This window comes from Saccopteryx leptura, chromosome 1 (genome assembly GCF_036850995.1).
Source record: "Saccopteryx leptura isolate mSacLep1 chromosome 1, mSacLep1_pri_phased_curated, whole genome shotgun sequence".
Lineage (NCBI taxonomy): Eukaryota > Metazoa > Chordata > Mammalia > Chiroptera > Emballonuridae > Saccopteryx > Saccopteryx leptura.
Genome location: NC_089503.1, coordinates 55,022,403 through 55,049,865, shown reverse-complemented (window position 1 = coordinate 55,049,865; position 27,463 = coordinate 55,022,403). Strand labels below are relative to the sequence as shown.

Below are 27,463 nucleotides of genomic sequence, written 5' to 3'. Positions count from 1 at the left end.
AGAGAAAGCAGACAGATGGACATTGTGAGCAGCTGGATGGAAAGAAGGAGGGTCAGAATCTGCAAGAGGAGGAAGAGGAGATTAAAGCACCACATGGTCAGAGGAGTCAAAAAAGATTTAGAGCTCTGAGGAGAGGTCAAGGAGGAAAGAGGCACAGTCACAGTTTGTAAGGAGGGAGGAGGAGTCAGAAGAAGAGACAGACAGAACTGCAGGTTGTAAGGAGGGAGGAGGAGTCAGAGAAGAGACAGGCACCACAGCCAGAGCCACAGCTTCTAAGGAGGGGGGAGGAGACAAAGAACACAGTGGAGAAGGGAGGGGGCTCTTGGAGGGAAGAGACTCAAGTGGAAAAGATTTGCAGAGGGACCAGAGAGGGGTCCTGAGAGAGGGGTGCCCTCGGGGGTCAGTCAGGTGGGAAAGAGTTGGGAGTCCACAGAGAAGGAAAGATTAGGAGTGGAGGTTTTGGGTGAGGTTTCTCTGGCCAAAAATGACCTGCGTGTAGAACAGAAGGCACAGAAATTAAGGACAGGAGAGAAGGGAGAAGAAAAGCCTGCACGTAAGGAATTTCTGATGCCCTCCCCATCTGGTTGCAGAAATTGTAAAGATCTCTTAAGATAGTGTAATCAAGGGTTCCATTCTCTGGCCAGTGAAAGTCATCATCTAATTTATATTGAGGCCAGGCTGTATTACAGAGAAAGATGAGTTTTTTTTGGTTTGAGGTCAGACAAACCAAGTTTGGTGAGATTTTTGAGGACACAGCTAAGGGGAGTCTGTCCGTACGGTTTGGACTGAGAGGAGCCCATAGTAGAGGAGACTGGTGAGAGAAGGGGGCATCCCCACCTTCAGTCACAGTTCCAAGAGGAGAAAATCTTCGTAGAAAGAGAGTCTTAGACAAGAGGTCGTCACCCCAAGGCTGAGATCCCGGGACATAGGAGAGGTGCCTGGGCAGGTGCACCTAGACTTTCATAGAAGTCCAGTAGAGGAGTAGAGGCAGATCACCCGTAGATATGGGGTCCAAATTCAAAACAGTCTGACCAGGAAGGGGTGTTTTGGAGAGAAATTTGGAGATCAAATGGGGAAAAGGGAGGGAGAAACTCCTTACCTTCTGGTCCAGCAGGGGTTCAGGACAGGGTTAGACAGCTGGCCAATCAACCTACAGTTGTACATCCAAACAGAATCAGGGAGTAAGCCCAGGATGAGCTGCCGCTGCCCATTGCTTCCCTGCTTGTAAGTTTGAATGGCAAAGAGGATCATCCAGGCAGTTAGTATCCTGTCCCAGGTTTCGGCACCAAATGTTGGAATCCATGGGAGTCCAAAAGAGACCAGAGTAACAGGCATTATTGAAAGGAAGAAAGGAACCCTGCTGGGCACTTCTCCGGAGGAGAAGAGCACCGCTTACAGACTAGGGGCGAATTATATAGTGTTTGGGAGAGCCTGAGGGGATACTGAGGCAAAATTCTGGTATGTCCAGAATGCTCCCTCTTGGGGGGCTTGCCAGCTTCTTGGAATTCCTCTGTCTCAGGGGCAATAGTCCAGTAAGGGTGAGGTCTGACAGTTAAATGGAACATCAAGAGGGCAGTTTGGAATTCACGTATCAATCATTTATTGAGTATAGAGCGCATCCCGTCTGATGATGTTCCCTGGTCTCAGGGACACAGAGGCCAGGGAAGTCTCATGGAGTGACCCACATGAGAGATATTTAAAGGGTCCCGTCTAGGGTGGTCAAGCTAATATGACGTGGTGAAATCTCACTGGCTGACGGACGGTCGCTTTTTTCCAAAGGACTCCTGGGAAGTTTCTTTTGGCACATTTGGCTGTGGACGGTCCTAGCCAAAGTTCCTGGGTCTGGGTTCCCCACGTGGCCATCCCCCATTGCCCACCACCCTACAATGATGGGTCGGCTAAGCCATGAGTTAGGGACATACCACTTTGTGGCAGACGTGGCTAATGCTTTTTTCTCTATTGATATAGCTGCAGGGAGTCAAGACCAATTTGCCTTCAGTTGGGAAGGAAGACAAAGGATCTTTACAGTATTACCCCAGGGCTATTTGCATAGCCCCACCTTGTGCCATGGGCTTGTGCTGACCTGGCTAAATAGAAACAGCCAGAGGCAGTTCCCATGTACCATTATATTGATAATATTAGGGTGACTAGTGATTCTCTTCCAGAATTGGAGCAATCAGTCCCTACCCTGCTATCCCTTTTGAAAGCATGTGGCTGGGCAGTCAATGAGAAAATTACAAGGACCTGGGTTATCTGTTAAAATCTTGAGAATTGTCTGGTTGGGTAAGATGAAAGTTATCTCTGATGCAGTTATAGATGAGATCCAAGCATACCCCATGCCCACTACAGTAAAACAGTTGCCTGAGTGCTGCATATGGGTGAATGCTGGTCCTTGAAAGTGACAATGTACCCACTTCACTGGTTCAATGGTGAGGCAATGGGCTCAAGAGCTGGGGGTGGACTGGAAATACCATGTTCCCTATTGTTGGGCAGATTAAATATATTATGCTGACTTTGTTAAAGATGGCACTGCCCGCTGCCCACGTGGAGGCCGTCACCCAGGTGATATTAATGTGTGTTGGGGGTGGGCTGTGGACAGGCAGAAACCTTGTAGCCTGGGGCTTGGTTTTAGGACTAAACCTTTCCCACCCTTTTTGATGTGGAATGGTACAATTCCATCATACCCCAGATAAGTGACTTTGTATTAGAGACTTCCTTATTTTGTATATTGGATTAAAGGTTTTAATTTCTACACTATAAAATGAGGGCAAAACAGGAGCTTGCACTTAGTTCCTGAAATTAGCATTAGAAGAGACAGCAGAGAGAGGCCACGTGGAGGAGGCCAGGAGAAGCAGCCAAGATGGCGGAGTGTTGAGTGAGAAGCCAGTTTGTGCAGAGTTTGTGCAGGGAGAAGGAAGGAGATGGGGAACAGAGGTGAATAAGTCTGGTGAGCTAGAAACCTTTGATTCTAGGAAACTCGGATAAGTCAGTAGCTTTGTGAGCACTGAATGTGAGTGGGTTTTGGAGCCCAGTGTGTTTTTTACTTGCCCTCTGGGTGCAAGCTAGAATTAAAGATGATGGCCCACCAATTTTTGGCTCCGTTGTTTCTTTACCGACTGTCCGAATCCAGTGCAAACCTGCATGGGCCAGGCTTCTGTGATGGTGGCCTTGGATACTGGCTTTACACCTACCACTCCCCCCCCCCCCCACTGCTGGTATCATTGAGCTGTATAATGGACTCTTAAAGCTGGGACTGAGACAGCTCCCTTACTGGATGGACACACCGCTTATAGATAGTAATCCAGATTTTGAATAAGAGACCTTGACGGGGGAGCCCAGCTCTAGTAGTGGCCCTCCTACATCAGGCAGCTGTCCCCATTCAGTTGCGGATATGCACCAAGCACATTTTACTCAAGCCCGGTTTTGGACAGCAGGACAATGAGCTCTTGCCTGCCCCAACAGCCCTTCTTAAAGGCCAACGGCCTCAATGGACTTGGCCCTGGACTATACAGGCCCCCCACTTGAGATGAGTGGCCTTGTTGGCACCATGGGGAAAGGCGCTAGAGGTGGACCTCCAGTTAACTCCATGGGCAACCAGCACCTGGCCACCTAAGGTAGAAGTGTATTATACCTTGAGTGTTTAGAAAAACAGCATTATGAAGGGCACCTTTGTAATTTCTTTATGGCCAAAAATAAATTCTCCGATTTTACTACACATAGAACCAGCAGATGCTGGTCTATTGGCCAATAAGGTTTGGTATGCCTGCTCAGGGCGGCCTCTGGTACCAGCTACGGTGCTGTCTGCAGGCAAAACTCTGGCCTGTATTCTGCTAGAGGGAAAAGATTTGCCTCTCTTGGTGCCACTGACAGCTTTCTCATTTTGCCCATAGCTTTTGATTTGTTAATCCTATTGCTGTAGTTGGTACTGTTTCTGTTTATGCAACGTATCCCACTCCTTGCACAGTGACCATCATGGAAGGTACCTGTGATTTAGATTGTGAAGCAAGCAAAAGCGGTGAGATATTGGTCAAATAAGTTTGCAAATATGATATATTGATATATGTTTGCTCATTTATACTTTGTATTGGGTGTGGGGGACAGGCTGTAAGCAGGCCTGGTCATTATAGCCTAAGGCTTAGTTTTAAGACTAAGCTTTTACCTATACCCTTGACTGATTGCATGATGTGGGGTGGTGTATGCTCATGAGGAATCCCATTATGCCTCAGATAAGTGACTTTGTATCAGAGACCTCTTTGTTTGTATATTGGATTAAAGGTTTTGATTTCTATACTATAAAGTGGGACAGACCTACCTGGAGCTTGCTCTCTCAGTTTCTGCTATCACCATTGCAGGGGCCTCCCTGAGCCCTTGTCCTTCATGGGAAAAGCAGGTTTTCTTTTCCCTTGTCTTCTCTTGTGGTTTGCCTGTCTTGGTGAGATACCAATAAACAGAATGACCTACCATCCTCCAACTCTGCCATTTCTTTACTGTCTGCCCAAATTCGATGGGAACCTGCATGTAAGTGGCCACAATGGCATCTCCTGGCCGTACAGGCACCCAAAACCCACCTATCAATAAAAAATATAAAAATATCTGTTTCCGTTTTAAAGCCTACTCATCATGTTGTAATTAGGTGGAACACACAGAAATGTCCTTCAGGTATTGAAAGGTGAGCATAGAAAGAAAAGTGATCAGGCTCTGGGCTCTGGTGGCAAGGTCCTTAGAGTGAAATGCAAAGTACAGATTCCCAACAAATACCATTTTTTGCCCTGTCTTTCCCCCATCCTGGTCTGTTACCTTGTACTCCTGGGTAAACTCCTCCATGAGGAATGTGTGGTGATTACAGTGTTCTTAAGGCAGCTCACAAAGCCAACAAATGAACTTTCCATCCTCCTTACAGAAGAGCAAGAGTTTCTCTCCATGGCGCACACAGAGATCTCTCGTTTGCTCCTCTTCTGGGCTCAGCTTGACCTCCCTGAGCATCTCCACTATATTGGCCATATGCCGATTAGGCCGCAGGCTCGCAGGGTGGTAACTGATTCGACACACACGGCAGTTGTTCCCTTCTTCCTGTCCATTCACGGAGTTCTTGTTTTTTGCTGAGCACCCTAGGCCCCAACTTCTGAAATGCCTCACAAAACCCAAACTTTACACTTATTTCAAATGACACCAAGTTTAAGGGGCCCAATATCTTTTTCTGTGCCCAAAGCCTCACCTGACCTTAATCTGCCTCTGGATCCCACCATGTCCTGAATGAATATCTATTGCATAAAATACACCCCTCCTATCTCATTGGAAGGAGAAGAATGGAATTTTCTTTATCCTCTTCAGAACTTTCAACTCGCTATAAATGCAGGGCTGACCTGGGCAAGAAAATGCTTACCTACACTGTTGTTAAGAAATCCCACAATTGGCCCTGGCCAGTTGGTTCAGTGGTAGAGTGTTGGCCTGGCGTGCAGGAGTCCCGGGTTCGATTCCCAGACAGGGCACACAGGAGAAGCACCCATCTGCTTCTCCACCCCTCCCCATCTTCTTCCTCTCTGTCTCTCTCTTCTCCTCCTGCAGTCAAGGCTCCATTGGAGCAAAGTTGCTCTGGGCGCTGAGGATGGCTCCATGGCCTCTGCCTCAGGCAATAGAATGGCTCTGGTTGCAACAGAGCATTGCCCCCTGGTGGACATGCCGGGTGGATCCCGGTCAGGCGCATGCAGGAGTCTGTCTGACTGCCTCCCTGTTTCCAGCTTCAGAAAAATACAAGGAAAAAAAAAAAAGAAATCCCACAATTATACTTCTGAGTCTTATTGTATCACCGTGAATAAATTTTCATAACTGAACAAACAGAGGTAATATTTAAATTCAGTTTCCATGACATAGAATTACTCCAAGAAATGGGGGGAGGACTATACAGCTAGAAATACCTATTTTACAATTAGCTAAAGTATAAAAAAAGTTGTGATTTTTTCATAAAGTTATTTTATTTTTTAAAACAAAGGGTTATATTTTTGAAAGTAAATTAATATGCATTCTTAAAATTATTATTTTTTAGTTACAATGAGAGGCAAAATAAAAATTAATACACAACAAACTTGATAATGTCTTATATGCTAGAAATTACAGAAGTTACTGAAAACATTGTTGTTCAATTTTCATAACACACATTAGGTAAATTTTATTATTGTTTCTTTTACAAAGGAGAAATTGAATGTCATAAAATATAGGTTATTTGATTAAGGCCAATGTAGCCAACCAGAATTATGATAAATTTCCCACTGTCACAAACACACACACAGGCTGATCTATCACTGGCAGGGTGGTCCTGACAGCAGCTCAGAGGTATCTGGGATCTGAATCATGAGACTCCAGTAAAACCACCCTACTGTTCCTAAAGGCACCAACCCATTTCATGAGACACACAAACAGCTTATATTTTCAGTAATTAGTAGAGAAAAAGTTTATTAAACTGAGACACATGTTTTATACTTGATGACACTTTCCTTCTCACAATGATTCTAACTATGCTGTGCCTTTTTATACCTGGTCTATTTTAAGTAAATTGCATTCAATTGTATTATTCAAGGTTACACTGCATGTATAGGGAGAGACTACACTTGAATTCAGACACTATGCACAAAGAATTTCCACTCTTAGTACACATTATTGATTACTTTTCTTGTTCACTCTTTGAGGCATAACCAACATCATGGGAAAACTGATATACTCGTGAGGACTCATTCTATAGTGAATAACTCCTAAACCAAGTTTTGAATAATATACAAAAGTTGTTAAAAACCTTTTTGTATTCTTCTCAGTGGCAGAGGAAATGAGATTAAAAAATTTTGGCAGAGATGTCACTTGCACACTGGTGTTTCTTATGAGGCATTAATCATCATCCTTTAGATTATGTATAATGGTGAATTAAGATTCTCAATGAATATGATATAAGCAACGTTTCGGGAAACATATAACAAAAGGTAAATTTTATGCTCTATTGATGAGTGACTGAAGATGAATTGGAAAAAAAAGGGACACAGCAAGGAAAGATTGTTGAGAATGCTGTAGGTGAGCTCAGTGCTTTTTGTGGAATATTTTTTTTATTTGAAGATCCAAGAAAGCCCGGAAGCTCTTCAAAGAAAGTGTATTCGGATAACACAGTGTCATAGGACCAGCACATGTCATAAGATTGAAAAACGGATATAGTCTCTGAGAAAATGAACATGAGGAGAATTTATAGATGAGATTCCCCTGGTTTGTGACATTCAAAAATGATACAGTGCCTGCCTCGCAGTCTACGAAAACGCCAACACGATAGGGATGAACAGGCAAGGAAAGGGTTCTTTTCCAGGGACAATTGTTGGATTCATTTTCAAAAGCATTATACTGACATTGATTCTCTAATCCTATAACCCAATAGCCATATTTAGGTTGATATCTAGAGTAAATATGTGGACGATTACCACTTGATATAACAACACTCTCTTTAGGGTATAATTTAGGCATTTCTTCACAATATACTCCCAAGACCCAGGCACTTTTCTGTGACACATCTACCTCCCAATAATGCTTTCCAGATGCGACAAACGGTGAACCAAGTACAGCATAATCATTATAATCATTTGTCTGATAAGTATAATTTGTATTCATTGTTGACACATATCTCGCTTCTCTCTGATCCTCAGAAATGGTAACAGTTTGATGATTTATTGGACGACACAGGGTCATGTGAACTGTAGAAAAAAATACAAGGTTGGTTAAGAAATATGAGGTACCTTCATTTGTGACATTTTAAGAGAAATCTTGAGAATAATGTGAATGGGAACAGGGAAGATTTAGTTCAATTCTGGGGAGAGGTAGAACACTACAGAAACATAAGGTGTACGTGTTTGTGTCTGGATAGAAAACATGGGGCTTAAAACAGGAGACCCAGTAGAAAATGTAAAATTCTGCAAGAAGATTAAGACAGAGTGGTATCATGAATGATATTGTGATATCTGCTTACCCCAGTAGCGACGCACATCAGTTAGCCCTGAAATGATAAAAATCCATAATATTAAATATAAGCAGAGGATTCAGCATTACAATCTATTTTCTTTCCAGATTAGAGGAAACAGTGGGGTCCATGTGAGGTAGTGCATGGAAAAAAGAGAGAACACAACAACAGGATGCCCCTCTCCTTTGTCTCCTCTGTCCACACTTAGGGACTGAGCCCTCCTCCCTCTTTATCCCACCAGCACAAGAATCCTGCAGACACGCACTTGCCCTGGCATTCCTCACCATTCAACTCTTCCAGCACCACTCTCAGGTCAGGAACTTGGAACACTATCCTTTCTTTCTTCTTAAAAGGTTTTAGCTTCTTCAGAGTGAAGGTGTTACTCCTAGAAAAGAGAAAAATTGACCTCCACACCTCTGACACTTTATCCATCCTAAACCACTGACTTCTATCTATTGACCCCATTGAAGCACTTAAGCTAACATCCATGGAAAGCCTGAGTATGGAGAGACTCTTGACTGTAGATCCAGAAGAACCATGCTCGTGTCCCACTTTATATGTAAACATTTTGTGACCTTAGGAAGGCTTAACCTCTCAGAAGCACAAATTATTCCTTCAAAAATAACAATTAACTGGCCCTGGCCGGTTGGCTCAGCGGTAGAGCATCGCACTGGCATGCGGGGGACCAGGGTTCGATTGCCGGCCAGGGCACATAGGAGAAGCGCCCATTTGCTTCTCCACCCCCCCCCCTTCCTCTCTGTCTCTCTCTTCCCCTCCCGCAGCCAAGGCTCCATTGGAGCAAAGATGGCCCGGGCACTGGGGATGGCTCCTTGGCCTCTGCCCCAGGCGCTAGAGTGGCTCTGGTCGCGGCACAGCGATGCCCTGGAGGGGCAGAGCATCGCCCCCTGGTGGGCAGAGCGTCGCCCCTGGTGGGCGTGCCGGGTGGATCCCGGTCGGGCGCATGCGGGAGTCTGTCTGACTGTCTCTCCCCGTTTCCAGCTTCAGAAAAATACAAAAAATAAAAAATAAAAAATAACAATTAACCTTTATGTTTACCTCCTGAAATCATATAATTTATAAGATATTATTTTTTTTAAAGGGAAACTTTAGTTTCTTACATTAATGTGAGAAAAAATTACTGCATGAATGGGGAAGAATAATACATAAAAGTGAGGTGGCAGAACTGGTTCCTGGTTGTCTGAGATATTTCAAGTGTGGGAATTCTGTCCGGAGAGGACCAAGACCTTTATATTCTACTCCCCACTAGCGAGGCCCTCACAATAACATCTGAGATTTCAGGTTCTCAGGGAAAAACTGAAAAACTGGTAAAGAAGTTACTGTGAACACCATACTAATAATAGTGGTCTGAGTTTCAAGTTGAAAGAGCTTAATGCAACCAAGTCGGTGTACAAATGTAGAAACAAGAGTGCTGCCCTTTCATTCTGCCTTCAAAAGTACATACTCACAGTGTATCAGTTTACACAAAGGACAAAACATTATTTGCAATTCAAGAGTGCTATTGGAAAATAAAGATAACTGTATAGAAGGACCTAGTCTCTTCTTTATAACTTAATTTAAATTATAAATATATAAATATTAAAATATAAATATATATAATTATATATAAACAAATAAAATTATTAAAAATTTAATATAATTTACATATAAAAACGTTATCTTCAATTCTTGATACTTGGCAGGTAAAAAAGACACAATTACCCATAACAGATCAAGTAGCTATGAAATAGAGGAACCTGAGTTAAATACAGGCATGCTGGGTAAATAAAATTTATGGAAGTGTTGTGGTCTGGTGATGTAACACTTTATCCCTAATTCTGCTACTGACCCAAACTCTGCAACTTCCATCACCCAAATTTCTTATCATAGAAAATGGCTCATTCTTAATAGTTATAGAACACTCAAATCATAATTTCTGAATAGAAATTTATAATAAATCTACATTTAAATTTTCCAACCCTGAGCAATATTTTATTCTAATTAGTCTCCAGTTAGCTTAAGTGGCTTTATACCTCTTTTCACAACACAAATGGACCATCTCTGGTCCCACACATACCTTTCCAGGATGCCATTTACATCCTACAGAAAAAAAAAGGAAATATGAGTCAAGAAGTGTTTAGACCTCCTAACTTAGAATGCTTCAACACATCGTCTCTACCCCCTGGTTTGGTGGGAATAAAGATGTTCCCAATGTGAGAGCCAACAATTAAAAACCCAGGTCATTGATTCCAGAAGATTCATGTGAGTTGTCAAGTTTCCCAAAAGGTAGAAACATTTTGACTCTGTGGGATATCAACTTGAGACTTATAGTACCTGGTGGTGAGACATATTTATGAGGAAAGAATGTTGTCCATAATTTTTATCCCCAAAAGTTCATAAATATCCTTTTGAGATGTTTTAAGGGATCCATTGTTTGATCATTCTTTCAACAAAAGTATAACATAAAGAACTATTACTGAAAATGCATTATGCTAGCTTAGGAGAATAAAAGATAAGTGAATAATCATATTCCTCAAGTTTACCTGGTTCTGCTGAGGGTCCAAGGAAACAAATGTACTAATGTAGGCTTCTTCAAGTCTCTCCTCACTCTATACACCATCTATAAATGACCTCATTCACTCTCAATTTAACACACATCTGTGCAATTTCCAAGTGTTTATTACTATTCAATTTTACCTCTTAAATGCAGGTTATTGTTTTCCTTAGTATAGATCTCACAAAACCTGACGATGAGCTTATGCGTCCCACTCCTCACCATGCCTTTCTCTCTCTGTATCCTCTTTCTACAATCAATAAATAAAATCTTAAAAACTGTTTGGAAGAAGTCAACAGAGTAGTTGGACATTCCAACTGCCACCTCCCAGGAACAAATTGGATTACAAATTTATTTAAGAACAATCATCTTGAAAGACCAACATTGGACTAAATGAAGAGGAGTCTATAACCAAGAATAACAGAAGAAGACTCTCCGAAACTGGTAGGAAGGGCAGAGATACAGAAAGTGCTGCCTTGTTTCCAGAAGTGAGCAACGGCTGAGGGTCTGGAGGAACACTCACTGAGAGTAGGCTCACCCTGAGAGGAAAGAGAACAAAGCCCCAGGGCCAGAGCCCCAGAGCCTAGAAGAGACACCCACACAGCATTTGACAGTAAAAAGAGCCACGGTTTCTGTTTGTGAGAAAGAGACAGGAGCTCTTGGGGACACAGGATCCATCTTAAAGTGCCAGCACAGAAAATTTCATTTGCATCCACTTACCCTGTGCTCCAGAGGGGGATGGCAGAGAAGACTCAAGTTGAGTGAGAAGAGTGTGAAGTTGGAGGTTGATGGGCAAATAAGTTGATAAAATGTGCGTTTTAGGTTTGCTTACTTATATTTTGCATTTGCCTGTGCAGCACCATGTGTCTATAGTCTGTGGAATGCTGCAGTATTTGCCCTCAGGGTGACAGATTGCAAATTACAGAAAGTACCATGTGTAGTGTTTGCTCATCCACTGGTATGAGACTTTAATAAATGGAATGGCCACACTGTCTCTTAACTGTCATCCTGAATCCAGTCAGAACCTGCATGGCCACAATGGCAGTGGTCACTGGCCTTACATCTTGTGCAGCCAGCAGCCTTCAGATGAGATTGGTATGGGGCTGCCACCACCCTTGAAGGGTGGTTAGAGGACTGGTTGGTATGGTTCCTCATGGCTTCCTGTTAGGGACTGTGGGCTGGCTGGAGGTTTCCTTTGAGAAGAAATCGAAAGCTGGCAGCTGCAAGAGCCTAATATGGAGCCGTCCCTGCAGAGTGGCTCTGAGTTGGATGGAGCAGACATTTCTAGCTCTTTTTCTGAGGATGAGGAGGCTCAGACTGAAGCTGACATCCACAGACTCCAGAAGGTAAAAATCAAGCAGCAAAGAGTACCTACTAAGCCCTAGTAGGTTTGCTGTGATTGTGGGACATAGGGGTGGAAGGCATCATGATCTCTGGAGCAAAGGTGGAAATGTTTGCCACCATTGCCAGGTGCTCCTCCTTGGGGCAGCATCTTTAGAGCTGACATGATGGCAGGAATGAGAGCAGAGACCTGAGATCCCATGTGAACCTAGTTGCCCGTTATGAACCTTTAACTTGGTGATTTGTACAGACAGCAGGACTGTCTACTGTAGACTAACTCTTAGACTGCAACCAGAGGAGGGCACTGGCTCCTTTGTTGGGTGGACAACATAAGAGACCCTGATGGAGAGGGGCAACTCTGGTGGAGGCCCTCCTGTACTGAAATGCACCACGGACACTTGTAAGGTTTCCATGGACACAGCCCTGAGGCCCTCTCACCTACTGTTGAGTAGGGGATTAGAGATGGGCCTCTAGTTTGTGCCTTGGACAGAGTGCTCAGGGAAACATAGTGAAGGGCACCTTTGTTATTGTTGCAAATGTATAACTTGTGCCCTTACTATAGGTTGTTTGTTTATGTTGTGTATCTCATTCCTTGTACAGGGATACCTGTGGTGTAAATTATGAAGCAAGAAATCCTAAAGGGGTGGAATAGTGGGCAAATAAGTCAGTAAAATGTGATTTTTAGGTTTACTTATTTATACTTTGCATTTTCCTGTGCAGCGCCATGTATTTGTAGTCTGTGGAAGTTTGCAGTGCTTACTCTCAAGGGAAATGGCAAATTACAGATTACCTTCCTGCTTAGGAGCGGCCATTGTTTTGCTAATGTTTGCTGCAAATGGATTTTTATTTTTCCCAGCCTATTTTGCAAGGAGGGCAAAAGGAGTGAAAGTATGGAACCAGAGCTCAGGGGTTTTGCAAGCTCAGCTGAGGCTGGTAGGGTCCTTTTATTCCAGGAGAAACCAGAGAAGATTTTTCAGGTTATGGGACCAGAGAATGCATCATGGCTTTGAGAGCTCTAAATGACAGGTAAGTGGTCTTCCCTGCCTGTTTGCTCATCTGACAGTACAAGACTTTAACAAACTAAATGACCCACCATTTTCTGGCTCTATTGTTTTTTTACCATATGCCCAAATCCAATGAGAACCTGTACAGCCGTGAAGGAAGCAGCCACTAGCCTTTCAGAGGCCCAGGGAAAGACACTGTGGGGGACGGCCACCGGAACCCCTGTGCTGTGTCATTTTGAGTCATTATTCAATACTGCAGTTGCCATCTTTCTTGGGTGGAGCAATCCCCTCAGAGCTGTATCAGGATGGAGGAAAGCAACTGCCCTGCCCTGGCAATCCCCGTTGCCCTCCTCATGGACACCTGGTCATTCTGAGAACTCGGCCAGGAAGCAGGGTGTGCATCAGTAACTCACGTTTTCTGCATTGAGGCCAGAGCTTTCTCCAGCACCCTACTGGGGCTAATTGGTACTTCTGCCCCATGGGAGACTCGGTAGAAAATGTACGACTGTGGGAACATGACACCTCTGGTTCTCAGAGGCCACATCCACCAGATTCGTGGAGCCAAACCCACTGAGGTTTGTAAAAAATGTCTGAACAGACAGAAACTGGCTGACAAGCAGAGCCACACCCACCACCCTTCATAATCCCTGAATTGTCATGGGCTATAAACCCTACCAGAGGTTTCTTCAGTACTGAGTCCAACAAGCAACCAGCAGACAGAGGCTAGAGGCTAGACTCAGGAAACTATGTTATATAGCCAGTAGCTATGGCCACCACCACAGCCGCCTGGCCCATGAAGGTTCACATTTGATTCTGTCAGACGGCAATGGAACAATGGAACCAAGAACTGGTGGGCCATTATTTTTAATCCTAGCTTGCACCTGGCAGATGAGAAATACACAGAGTGAGAAAGCACTTCCCTTTCCATTCAGGGCTCCCAAAGCCACTGACTCATCTGAGTATTCCTAGAATCAAAGGTTTAAACTTCACCAGCCTTATTCACCTCTGTTCTCCATCTCCATCTCTCTGCACAAACTCTGGACAAACTGGCTTCTCCTTTTACAATGGTAATTTCAGGAACCAAGTGAGATAGCCCTTGGTCTCCCTTATTTTATAGTGTAGAAATTAAAGCCTTTAAGCCAGTATACAAATAAGGAAGTCTCTGATACAAAGCCACTTATCTGAGGCATAAATGGGATTCCTCATAAGAGTGCACCACTCCACATCATGCAACAGTCAAGAGTGTGGGGAAAAGCTTAGTGTTGAGAAGATCTTAGTAATAAAAGGGTGGGAAAGACTTAGTCTTAAAACTAAGCCTTAGCCAATAGGGACCGTGCCTGCTTACAGCCTGTCTCCCACACCCAATGCAAACTATAAGCGAGCAAACATATACATCATATTTGCAAACTTGTTTGACCCACATAGAGGCAGCCAAAAATTCTGGATTGCTTGTAGCTCCAAGGAGGATGCTGAGGGCCAGTCACAGGCAGTTTCTCCCACTGATCTGTGCTGGTTTCCCTCCAAGGAGTCCCAGGGCTGGCACATCCAGTTGCTAGCTGTAGAGAGCATCGGTTCAGGCCTTAACAACCCTTACTAGAGTAGTATCCTAAGGAAAAACTCCTCACACTTGGCCAGGCTAAGGTGACTTCCACTCTCTGTGATCAGCACCAGCACAGCAGCTCATGTGCATTAGATAGGGTGGAGTTTCACAGTCAGCCAGTCTGGGTGCTGGATATCCTGTCCTGCTGGGCTAGATTCCACAAGAGGAAGAGAGAGAGGCTTGGAGTATGGACAATTAAAGTGCGGGTCCCTGTGAGCCTATTGTTGGGTCTGGTCGAGGGGCTTAGCCACTTTCTGAGGGAGGGGGGGCACAGTGAGCCCCAGGAGAGGACTCTCTCAGCCTTCCTCCCTGAGACCAGGACCTCACCAGCTGGAAGAACTTCTGCAAAGGGGACAGTAAGCCCCACTCAATCTGAACCTGCTGCTCACCTAGCTGGAGAGAAATAAAATTTGAGTGTCCAGCAGTGGTTGAGGGATCAAGCTCTGGAGAAGTGGCCACATTCCCTGTACTGAGCTCCTGACCAAGAGAACCCTGAAGTACAAGGTCTCACTAACATTGTATTCCCAATCTCAGCTGTCCTAACCCACCAAGCTTGCAACCTCTAGAGGGGTTAGTTGGGTGAGGTCAGTCTTAGCCCCCACTACAGGCTTACTACAGAAGACTGTGGGAAGACCAAGTAGCTACAAGAGGAGGTAAAGAAGATGAAAAGTGGAGGCAGATCTTTCGGAGCATGGAGCTTTTTATGGAGCTGCTGTCACCTCTAAGCAGGAGAATGCTGATCTTTTTTTTTTTTTTTTTTTCATTTTTCTGAAGCTGGAAACGGGGAGAGACAGTCAGACAGACTCCCGCATGCGCCCGACCGGGATCCACCCGGCACGCCCACCATGGGGCGACGCTCTGCCCACCAGGGGGCGATGCTCTGCCCATCCTGGGCGTCGCCATATTGCGACCAGAGCCACTCTAGCGCCTGGGGCAGAGGCCACAAAGCCATCCCCAGCGCCCGGGCCATCTTTGCTCCAATGGAGCCTTGGCTGCGGGAGGGGAAGAGAGAGACAGAGAGGAAAGTGCGGCGGAGGGGTGGAGAAGCAAATGGGCGCTTCTCCTGTGTGCCCTGGCCGGGAATCGAACCCGGGTCCTCCGCACGCTAGGCCGACGCTCTACCGCTGAGCCAACCGGCCAGGGCGAGAATGCTGATCTTTATACACAGTTTTGCCCCTCCCACACCACCTAGGCACAGGAAATACAGACACAAACAGCAAACAGAGCAGTAGCTCCAGAGAATTAGCCCACTGTAGGTTACAAACAACAGCTGATACCAACCCAAGAAGATCTAGAGAAAACACAACCAGCAGTGGGTGGCAGACAGCACCAAACCAAGACTCACCTACCTACACAAGCAGCACACACAAAGGAGGAGTCCAGCTGGCACCAGACACTGTGGAGAATAAATATGCCTAATAGGACAGACACTGCAGAGTGTCTAATACACAAGATCAAGCAAAGACAGATTAAGGTCAGTTGAGGACCCGGGTCCAGAAGAAAGTATTGGGTCCCTTGTTATTAAAAAAAGTGTAAAGAAGGAGTCATGTGGGGCCTTTCATAAGTCGGGGCTGAGGGCACATGTCTGGTGCTCCTGCCTTTAAAATCTGTCCTTGTGATCAAGGTTGACCCTTAGACCCAGCCAGCCTGAAGAGAAAACCGCACCCATGAATGGATCAACTGCACTCAATACTTACACACAACAGGATGAAAATAGTATCCTCAAGACGCATTCTAAAAGCAAGAAAATCAGGTGGCCTGGAGGTCAGTGCCACCAAGTCCATCTTCCTCATAAAGATACCACAACAAATTTCAAAATCAGACAGCACTACCCAATACATAGACAAAATGGACAGACAGAGAAATAAAACCCAAATGAATCAAAAAAGAAATCCCCCCAAAAAGAACCAAATAAAATTGAAGTAACCAAAGTACCAGATGCAGAGTTTAAAATAATATGCTGTATTCATCTCCTCCACACTCACGTGAAAATCATAACTAAATTACACAGTTACCTCTCTTGAGAATCACATTAAGATGAGCTGAACAGAACTCCTAAAACTAATAATATAAAGAAGAAGTCACTTGGAAGACAGGTAAGAAGGGCAGAGAGAAAATTGGCTGGTCTCACACTCATGAATGGAGGTTAAGAAATGGATAGAATATCTTTGCTACAGAAGTTTTACCTAAGGAATGTTGAGTCTTAGCCCCACAAGGAGCTCCTCTGCCAAAAGTACCAGTGTCTGAAAAAATGAAAAGCAACAAGAACTTAGTCCACATGAGATGGAGGAGCACTGTAGCCCCAGGCATTCATTAAAGGACCCTACCACAGAATCACTCACTCACAGACACTTGAGCTAAGTTCCAAAAAATGGAAAAAGCTTGCAAAGCACCAGGAATATATTTGAAGCAAACTGAATTGTCTGGCTTCAGATCAAAGGCTGAAGAAGTGAATTTTCCAGGGACTAATGTGCAAGCAGTTGCCATGTTCTCTTGTTGATCACTAGCCCTATATAGCTTACAGGTGCAGGACACCACCAAATCTGAGTCTCCATTAACCTGGCTAACACCATTCTTACCCCACTCTGGTGATGATCTAAGACTCCACTGCACCAAATTAATGACTCTGTCCCAATCTCTTTTAGAGAGGGTAAGCCACACAAACAGCTCACTTACTAGCCTGCATTGATGGTTTTCCTCGAATCTCTCAAATATCCACAAACTACATACAAATAGTGGCTCACCTTAGGGGGCCCATTACCTGTTGCAAAGGAGCCCCCTCTTGAAGTAGTGGCAATGGATCTTGGTCACAACATAGTCTCAGCAATGCACCTACAAGCCCAACATAGACAACTAGCAACCTCAGGTCACTTTGTAACTCCTACCAGGTGGTGCTGGGCCTGACACAGGCACTGGCTGATCCTAGCCCAAACCAAAGCCCTTCCCAGGCCCAGAACCAACAAACCTGGTGGCCAGCTTTGAACCACTCCAGAGAAACTCCCAATTTGCACCATAATTGACACACACAAAGGTGAATGAAACAAGCATTAGAGCCCTGTTAAAATGAATCATTTTCCTTAAAGATAGCTCTCATACAATAGTTTGCTTAGTGTAGTTAAAGCCATTCTACAAATCTACTCAGCTAGAGGATCCATCCCATCCACCAATATGTCAACAGCAATCAAGGCTCAACTACAACAGAAGAGAACACATAATCCACACATGAACATTTCTGAAGTGCCAGGCTTGGTGAACAGGGAAACTGAACCCAAAGGCCACTCTGCATAGATTGGGAGACATGGCAGATATACTTAATACAAACAAATAAACATAGAGAGAAAGCCAAAATGAGGAGAAAGAGAAACATGTCCCAAATGGAAGATCAGGACAAAATTAAAAAAAAAAATGACTAAACAAAATAGAAATAAGCCATCTACCAAATACAGAATTATAAACACTGGTTATAAGGATACCCAATAAACTTAGAGAAAGATGAGATGATCTCAGTGAGAACTTCCTCACTGTGATATAGAAAAAAATTTTAAAAAAGATATAAAGTAAAAAAGACTCAGTAAGAAATGAAGAATAAAAAAGAATATTAAAAGCAGCAAGAGAAAAGCATTTAGTTACCTATAAAGGAGCTCCATCAAGACTATCAACTGATTTGCAATGAAAACTCTCAAGATGAAAGGAATTAGCATGAAATATTCAAGGTGATCAAAAGCAAGTACCAGCAAGGCTATCATTTAGAAGTGAAGGAGATATAAAGAGCTTCCCAGATAAGAAAAAGCTGAAAGAGTTCATCACCACCAAACCAGTATTACAAGAAATGTTAGTCTTAAGAAGAAGAAAAAAATATCAAATTTATGAATAATAAAAGGATCAAGAATGTAGAGCACATGACCGACATTATAAACCAGATCAATATAACTAGCATTTCTAGATCTTGTCACTCAATTAATGCACAATACACATTCTTTTCAAATTCATATAAAAAATTGGGCATATGCTATTTTAGGTTATAAAGCAAGTGTCAATACATATAAAAGACTAAAATAATAAAATACATGTTTTCTGATTAGGTAATCAAATTTAAAATACACAGCAAAAAAAATGTAAAAAGTCAACTATTGTTTGTAAATTAACACAGTTTCAAATGTTGTAACAGTTAACAAAAAGCACAAATCACAAAGAAAATTTGAATATAAAATGAACTGTTTAAAAATACAATAATCCAAAAGCACGGAATATACTAAAACAAATTATTCCTATCCTTAAAATGATAACAAAAATGACTGTATAAAAACAGTGGTCTAAATTCCACTTTAAGAAAAAAAACAAGTTAAACAATATACACACATTCGTGTATGCATGTGCATATACATATACTCACTCAGAGGAAAGTATATAATTGAGAGCCAGAAATCAATGATATAGAAAGGTTGAAATTAGATAAATCAAAAAAATAAACTTTGTTTTTGAAAATCACCAAAAAATTAACCAATCCTACTTAAATTGACATCCCCCAAAAAACAAACCATCATTTAGAAGTAAAAGAGGGAACATTATTGTGACTACAATAAAAATGAAAGAGCTTATAGGAGATTATAATGACTAATTTCATGTTTACACATCTGACAATTTAGAATGGACCAATTTTTACAAAAATGTTCATTATCAAAAACTGACATATGAGATCCTGGCCGGTTGTCTCAGTGGTAGAGCGTCGGCCTGGCGTGCAGAAGTCCTGGGTTCGATTCCCAGCAGGGCACACAGGAGAAGAGCTCATCTCCTTCTCCACCCCTCCCTCTCTCCTTCCTCTCTGTCTCTCTCTTCCCCTCCCGCAGCCAAGGCTCCATTGGAGCAAAGCTGGCCCGGGTGCTGAGGATGGCTCTATGGCCTCTGCCACAGGCGCTAGAATGGCAATGGTTGCAACAGAGCGACGCCCCAGATGGGCAGAGCATCGCCCCCTGGTGGGCATGCCAGGTGGATCCCGGTCAGGGGCATGTGGGTGTCTCTCTGTCTCCCCGTTTCCAGCTTCAGAAAAATACAAAAAAACAAAAACAAAAACAAAAACAAAACTGATATATGAAATGTAAAAAAAAAAGGAACTTTAAAAATCTAATACAAAATATAAAGTATTTTAAATCTTCCCAAAAAGAATGTCACAGAGTGAAATTGGTTTGACTGGTGAATATATTGACTAGTTAAACTAAGAAAATATCCATCTTTCACAGTTATTTATTCAGAAAAAAATAGAAAGAGGAAAATAATCTCCATTATTAAAAAAAACAGGGGAGACAAGATGGCCATGGAGTAGACAGACGTTTCAACTCCCACATCCCAGAACCAAAGTGGATTACAACTTAATTTTGAGAACATTTTTTTTTTTCTGAAGCTGGAAATGGGGAAGCAGTCAGACAGACTCCCGCATGCCTGCATGCCCACCAGGGGGCGATGCTCTGCCCATCCGGGGCATCGCTCTGTTGCGACAAGAGCCACTCTAGTGCCTGAGGCAGAGGCCATGGAACCACCCTCAGAGCCTGGGCCATCTTTGCTCCAATAGAACCTTGGCTGCAGGGGGGGGGGAGAAGGGGGGGACAGAGAAGAAGGAGAGGCGGAGGGGTGGAGAAGCAGATGGGCGCTTCTTCTGTGTGTCCTGGCCGGAATCGAACCCGGGACTTCCGCATGCCAAGCCCACGGGCAAACCCGCCAGGGTCAAGAACAGTCATCTTGAAAGACCAACTTTGGACTAAACAAAGAAGATTCTATAGCTAAGGACCACCAAAGAACCCACACTGAGACTGATAGGAAAGGCAGAGACGCAGAAAGGGCTCCCTTACTCCAGGGAGCAAGTGGCAGCCTGTAGGGACTCTCACGGTGGGGAGGAGAGCCCGGCGAGTTGTGGGTTGTGGGTCCTCAGCCCCAGAACTGGAGTCCTCGATCCTGGAAGGGGTGAACGGACTGTACTTGACTGAGAAAGGAGCCTAGATACTGTTTGAGAGGAGACAGAACTCTAGAAACCAGGCTCCTTAAAGGGATGGTGTGGAGAGCCTTGCTCACAGCCAGCTGCTCTGAGGCTCCAGGAACAGGCAGAGCTGTGAGGACTGGAGCTGCCAGGGGAGAGAGTGGTCTCAGAGGCAGCATTGGAGACAATTTGAGGGATGGACACTCTAACACCTGGGCTGAATCACGCCCCAAATCTAAAGTGAAAATTCTTCCTCGGAGCAGCAACAACAGCAAAGAGAAGAAATTACCCAGTCCACCGGAGGCTCCTCTGCCCCAGTTAGAGCAAAGAGGCACTTAGCAGCAGGCAGCATGTTACGGTTACAGGCAGTGAGTGCTGGGGTCAGAACTACACCACCACCCCCCCCCAAGCTGCTGAGTGCTCCCTGGGAGTGGGCAGGCGGCGGTAGAGAGGCGTGGCTGAATTAGCCAGTGCGGTTCCAGCAGGCACGCGTGGACCTACTCGTGGGGTTGAGGGCAGCAGCCGCCACTGCAAAGGTGGAAGTGAGCCTGCCAACCCACCCGCAGCTGTGCACAGGAGACTATGGAGGTGGTCAGACTGCAGACTTGTGCAGGCCAGCCCATGGAGCCAGGGGTCTCAGTGGCAGATGAGAAGGTCCAAGTTCACACACAATTCCGCCTGTCCTTGGATGCAAAGGGCGACCAGAGGACAGCGGAAGCGGTGGGAACAGCTGCGCGTAGGCCCGCCAGCAGAGACAGAGGACACAGTGGCTGCTGCGGAAGTCAGAGTTTGTGCGCAATCACTTCTGAGACTTGGGCCCACCCCTGACAGCAGCTGAGACCCTGGCAACAGCGGAAGCAGTCCAAAGGTGCACGCATGCGCTGCCTGCGGTGGCGGAAGCCATGAAAAGCGGCTGTGAATGTCTGATCTCGCACTTGGCTCGTGGCATGAGTCCACAACTTTGCAGTGGCTGGGGCCCGAGTGACCTCAGGGTCAGTCCAAGCGGGTGTACATGGGCCCACCGGGGACTGCAGAAGCCCCGGCCACAGAGGCAGGCTGGCACTGGAAACACCCAAACCCAAATGCCCAAGGTGGCAACAGCAGCGGCAGGGGCTGGTGAACAGACCACACATTGAAAGCACAGAGGCCATACCCACTGGACCTCTGAAACCGTTACACACTTTTGAGTGCTGAAAAAGAAGGAAAAAACAAAACAAAATAAAGCAATAAAAAATCTGGATAAAAGTTATCTGAAGCTAAGGGGCAAGCCACATCCAAAACTTTACCTAATCAATGAATTATACTACTGAGCCCAATAAGTAGCCAACAATAAGAGGCAGCAGAAAGCATATTTTAGGAGAACTTGAACTTTCAAAGGAACTTACGCCAGGCCAAGTATAGATAAAAGTTAGCATAGAAGTGTGGCTGATATTTACAATGGCACCTGGGCCCAGTAGAGGCAGCCACAAGATCTGGATCATCTGTTGCTCCAAAAAGGTAGATAAGAGCCAGTCATAGGAAATGACCCCCACCAATTGGCTCCAGGCTCTGGCCAGGGAGGTCCAGGTCAGGCACATCCAGTGGTCAGATACGGAGAGCATTAGTTCAGAACCTAAACACCCTTGTTGGAGAGGTAGCTTAAGGAAGGACTCCTCACACATGACCCAGCTAAGACATAAAAAAAATGCCAACAAATAGCAAAAGGAATAGTTATAGCAGATAAGCAGTCCATAGCAGATTACAAACAGCAGCTGATGCCAACCCAAAAAGACCTAGAAACAACACAACTGAAAATTGGAGGTAGACAATACCAACCTTAGACTCAGCTAGCTACACAAAGAACGTACCCAAAGGAGGAGTGTATACACAAAATGAGAAGAGAAAGAAATGCAATCCAAATGAGTCAACAAGAGAAATCCTCAGAAAAAAAACTGAGTGAAATGGAATTAACCAATTTACCGGATGCAGAGTTTAAAATAATAATTGTTAGGATGCTCAAAGATCTTAGAGCAACAATGGATGGACATAATGAACACCTAAATAAAGGGATAACAAGCTTCAAAAAGGACATTGAAGTCATAAATAAAAACCAGACAGAAATGACAAACAGAATATCATAAATGAAGACTACACTCAAAGGAATTAAAGCAGGCTGGATCAAGCAGAGGATCGAATCAGCGACTTAGAAGACAAGATAAGTGAAAACATAGAAGCAGAAAAGCAAAAAGAGAAGAAGATCAAAAAGTTTGAGAAACTCTAAGAGATCTCTGTGACAACATGAAGAGAAACAATATCCGCATAATAGGGAGTCCTGAAGGAGAAGAGAAAGAACAAGGGATAAAGAACCTGTTCAAAGAAATTATAGCTGAAAATTTCCTTAAATTGATGCAGAAAAGAGTCACACAGGTTCAAGAAGCAGAGAAAACCCCAATAAAAAACAACCCAAAGGGACCCACAACAAGACACATCACAATCAAAATACCAAAGCTAAGAGATAAAGAAATAATACTAAAAGCTGTAAGACAAAAACAGTCTATCACCTACACAGAAATCCTCATAAAGATGACATCCAACTTCTCAACAGAAACACTTGAGGCCAGAAGGGAATGGCAAGAAATATTCAAAGTAATGCAGAACAAGAACTTACTACCAAGACTTTTTTATTCAGCACGGCTATTGTTTAAGATTGAAGGAGAAATAAAAAGCTTCCCAGACAAAAACAAACCTCAAAGAATTCATCACAACCAAACCAATGCTGCAAGAAATGTTAAGGGACCTGCTGTAGACAGAGCAAAGTGTGGGGAAAAAAATCTAGTAAAAGGGAAAGGTAGATTTAAAGAAAAAATGGAAATATACAACTACATATCAATAATAACCTTAAAAGTAAATGGATTAAATGCTCCAATCAAAAGACATAAGGTAGCTAAATGGATAAGAAAACAGGAATCATACATATGCTGTATATAAGAAACCCACCTCAAAAAAAGATACATATAGGCTGAAATTAAAAGGATGGAAAAAATATTTCATGGAAATGGAAATAAAAAAGAGCTAGGGTAGCAATACTTATATCTGATAAAATAGACTTTAAAACAAAGCCTATAGTAAGGGATAAAGAAGGTCACTACATAATGATAAAGGGAACAATCCAACAGGAAGAGATAACCATTATAAATTTCTATGCACCTAATATAGGAGCACCTAAATATATAAAGCAGACTTTGATGGATGTAAAGGATGAGATCAATAGCAATACTATAATAATAGGGGATTTTAGTAGCCTACTAACATCACTGGATAGATCCTCAAGAAAGAAAATTAACAAAGAAACAGCAGAATTAAGGGACACAATAGATCAACTGGATTTAATAGATATTTTCAGAACCTTTTACCCTAAAGCAGCAGAATATACATTCTTTTCAAGTGCTTATGGTACGTTCTCTAGGATAGACCATATATTAGGGCATAAAATGAGCCTCAACAAATTCAAGAAGATTGAAATCATATCAAACATCTTCTCTGAACACAATACTATGAAACTAAAAATCAAGTATAATAGAAAAACTAAAAAACACTCAAACACTTGGAAACTAAACAGCATGTTATTAAATAACAAATGGGAAAACAATGAGATCAAGGAAGATATAAAAAATTTTCTTGAAACAAATGAAAATGAGAATACAACAACTCAATATCTATGGGTCACAGCAAAAGCAGTTCTGAGAGGAAAGTTCATAGCATTACAGGCATAACTTAAGAAGCTATTAAAAGCTCAAATAAATAACTTAACCCTTCAAATAAAAGGACTAGAAAAAGGACAGCAAGTAAAGCCCAGAGGAAGTTTAAGGAAGGATATAATAAAGATTAGAGCAGAAATAAATGACATAGAGACTAAAAGAAGAATACAGAGGATCAATGAAACCAGAGCTGGTTGTTTGAAAAGGTAAACAAGATCCATGAACCCTTAGCCAGACTAACCAAGAAAAAAATAGAAGAGTCAAATAAATAAAATTAGAAATGAGAGTGGAGAAGTATCAACTGACACAACAGAAATACAAAGGATTTTAAGAAAATACTACAAAGAACTGTATGCCAAAAAATTAGACAACCTAAGTGAAATAAAAAAATTTCTCAAAAAATAAAATTTTTCAAAAATCACTCTGGAAGAATCAGAAAACCTAAATAGACCAATTACAACAAATGAGATCAAAACAGTTATCAAAAAACTCCCAACAAACATAAGCCCAGGCCCAGATGGCTTTACAGGTGAATTCTACAAAACAGTCAAAGAAGAACTAACTCCTATCCTTCTCAAGCTATTTCAAAAAATTCAAAAGGAGTGTAAACTTCCAAGCTCCTTTTATGAGGCAAGCATACTTTATTTTTATTTTTATTTTATTTTATTTTTTTCCGTATTTTTCTGAAGCCGGAAATGGGGAGAGACAGTCAGACAGACTCCCGCATACGCCCAACCGGGATCCATCCGGCACACCCACCAGGGGGTGACGCTCTGCCCACCAGGGGGCGATGCTCTGCCCCTCCAGGGCATCACTGTGTTGCAACAAGAGCCACTCTAGCGCCTGGGGCAGAGGCCGAGGTGCCATTCCCAGCACCCGGGGCCATCTTTACTCCAATGGAGCCTCGGCTGCGGGAGGGGAAGAGAGAGACAGAGAGGAAGGAGAGGGGGAGGAGTGGAGAAGCAGATGGGTGCTTCTCCTGTGTGCCCTGGCCGGGAATCGAACCTGGGACTTCTGCACACCAGGCCGACGCTCTACCACTGAGCCAACCGGCCAGGGCCAAGGCAAGCATACTTTTGATTACAAAACCAGGCAAAGACAACACTAAGAAAGAAAGCTATAGGCCAATATCCCTGATGAATATAGATGCTAAAATTCTCAACAAACTATTAGCAAATCAGATACAGCAGTACATGAAAAAAATCATACATCATGAACAACTGGGATTTATTCTGGGGAGGCAAGTCTGGTACAACATTCACAAATCAATCAATGTGATTCATCACATAAACAAAAGGAAGGAGAAAAACCACATGATAATATCAATAGATGCAAAAAAATTTTGATAAAATCCAGCACTCATTTATGATCAAAACTCTCAGCAAAGTGGGAATACAGGGAACATACCTCAACATGATAAAGGTCATCCATGACAGAACCACAGCCAACATCATACTCAATGGGCAAAAATTAAAAGCAATCCACTTCAGATCAGGAACAAGGCAGGGGTGACCCCTTTCACCACTCTTATTCAACAGTTTTGGAAGTCTTAGCCACAGCAATCAGACAAGAAGCAGAAAGAAAAGGCATCCAAATTAGAAAAGAAGAAGTAAAACTATAATTATTTGCTGAAGATATGATACTGTACATAAAAAACCCTAAAGTTGTGGTCAAAAAATTACTGGACTTGATAAATGAATTCAGCATGATGGGAGGATAAAAAATTTATACTAAAAAATTAGAGGCATTTTTATACACCAACAATGTTCTGTCCACAAAAGGAATTAAGAAAATAATCTCCTTCACTACTGCAACAAAAAAATAATAAAGTACCTAGGAGTAAATTGAACCAAGGAGGTTAAAGACTTGCACTCAGAAATATATAAAACATTGATAAAAGAAATCAAGGAAGGTACAAACAAGTGGAAGCATGTAATGTGTTCATGGTTAGAAAGAATAAAGATCATTAGAATGTCCATATTACCCAAAGCAATTAATAAATTCAATGCAATTCCTATGAAAATACCAATGACATACTTCAAAGATATAGAACAAATATTCCAAAAATTTATATGGAACCAAAAAGAACATGAATAGTCTCAGCAATCTTGAAAAAGAAGAATAAAATTTTGAAGTATCACACTTCCTGATATCAAGTTATACTACAAGGCCATTGTACTCAAAACAGCTTGGAACTGGCATAAGAAAATGCATATAGATCAATGGAACAGAACAGAGAACCCAGAAATAAACCCACACCTTTATGGACAATTGATATTGAAAAAGGTGGTAAAAGCATACAATGGAGTAAAGACAGTTTCTTTAACTAATGGTGTTGGGAAAATTGGACAGCACCTGCAAAAAAATAAAACTAGACCACCATCTTACACCATTCACAAAAACAAACTCCAAATGCATAAAAGACTTAAATGTAAGTTGTGAAACCATAAGCATCTTAGAAGAAAACATAGGCAATAAGCTCTCCAATATCTCCTGAAGCAATATATTTGCTGATTTATCTCCTGGGCAAGGGAAATAAAGGATAGGATAAACAAATGGGACTACATCAAACTAAAAATCTTTTGTACAGCTAAAGACAATATGAACAAAATAAAAAAGCAAACCACACAATGGGAGAATATATTCCACAATACGTCTGATAAGGAGTTAATAATCAAAATTTATAAGGAACTTTAAAACTCAACATCAGGAAGATACACAATCCAATCAAAAAAATGGGCAAAAGAAATGAAGAGACACTTCTCCAAAGAGGACATACAGATGGCTAATAGGCACATGAAAAAATGTTCAACAACACTAATCATTAGAGAAATGCAAATTAAATCCACAATGAGATAACACTTCACACCTGTCAGAATGGCGTTCATTAACAAAACAACACATAATAAATTCTGGCCAGGATGTGGAGAAAAGGAAACTCTCCTGCACTGCTGGTGGAAATGCAGACTGGTTCAGCCACTATGGAAAACAGTATAGAGTTTCCTCAAAAAATTAAATAAAAAACTGCCTTAAGACCCAGCCCTCCCACTTTTAGAAATATATCCCAAGAACACCACATCAATGATTCAAAAGGAGAAATCCACCCCCATGTTTATGGCAGCATTGTTTACAATAGTGAAGATCTGGAAACAGCCCAGGAATCCATCAGTGAATGAGTGGATTAAACAGCCTTGGTACATATACACAATAGAATACTATGGGGCCATGAAAAAGAAAAAATCTTGCTTTTTGTGACAACATGGATGGACCTGGAAACT

General features: G+C 42.8%; 1 protein-coding gene and 1 pseudogene across 7 annotated transcripts in view; both read right to left on the bottom strand.

Annotated features, from left to right (window-relative positions):
* The window catches only part of LOC136389678 (tripartite motif-containing protein 5-like), a 40,308-nt pseudogene extending 35,062 nt beyond the window's left edge, over positions 1–5,246 (bottom strand).
* LOC136394159 (tripartite motif-containing protein 5-like) overlaps positions 1–27,463 on the bottom strand; it is a 119,281-nt gene that overhangs the window by 83,692 nt on the left and 8,126 nt on the right. For 4 of the 7 annotated variants that reach the window (XR_010749166.1, XM_066366936.1, XM_066366928.1 and 1 more), the window contains exons 5-7: positions 10,059–10,081; positions 8,269–8,369; positions 7,994–8,020 (exon numbers count right to left, since the gene is read on the bottom strand). Coding sequence is in view for 6 of the 7 variants with exons in the window: in XM_066366936.1 (XP_066223033.1) it covers positions 7,994–8,020; positions 8,269–8,369; positions 10,059–10,081 (151 nt within the window). In the remaining variant the exon portion in view is untranslated. Of the gene's footprint in view, positions 1–5,994; positions 7,722–7,993; positions 8,021–8,268; positions 8,370–10,058; positions 10,082–27,463 lie in introns of those variants that run through there. The other 3 variants (XM_066366892.1, XM_066366875.1, XM_066366885.1) reach the window with 1 other exon arrangement.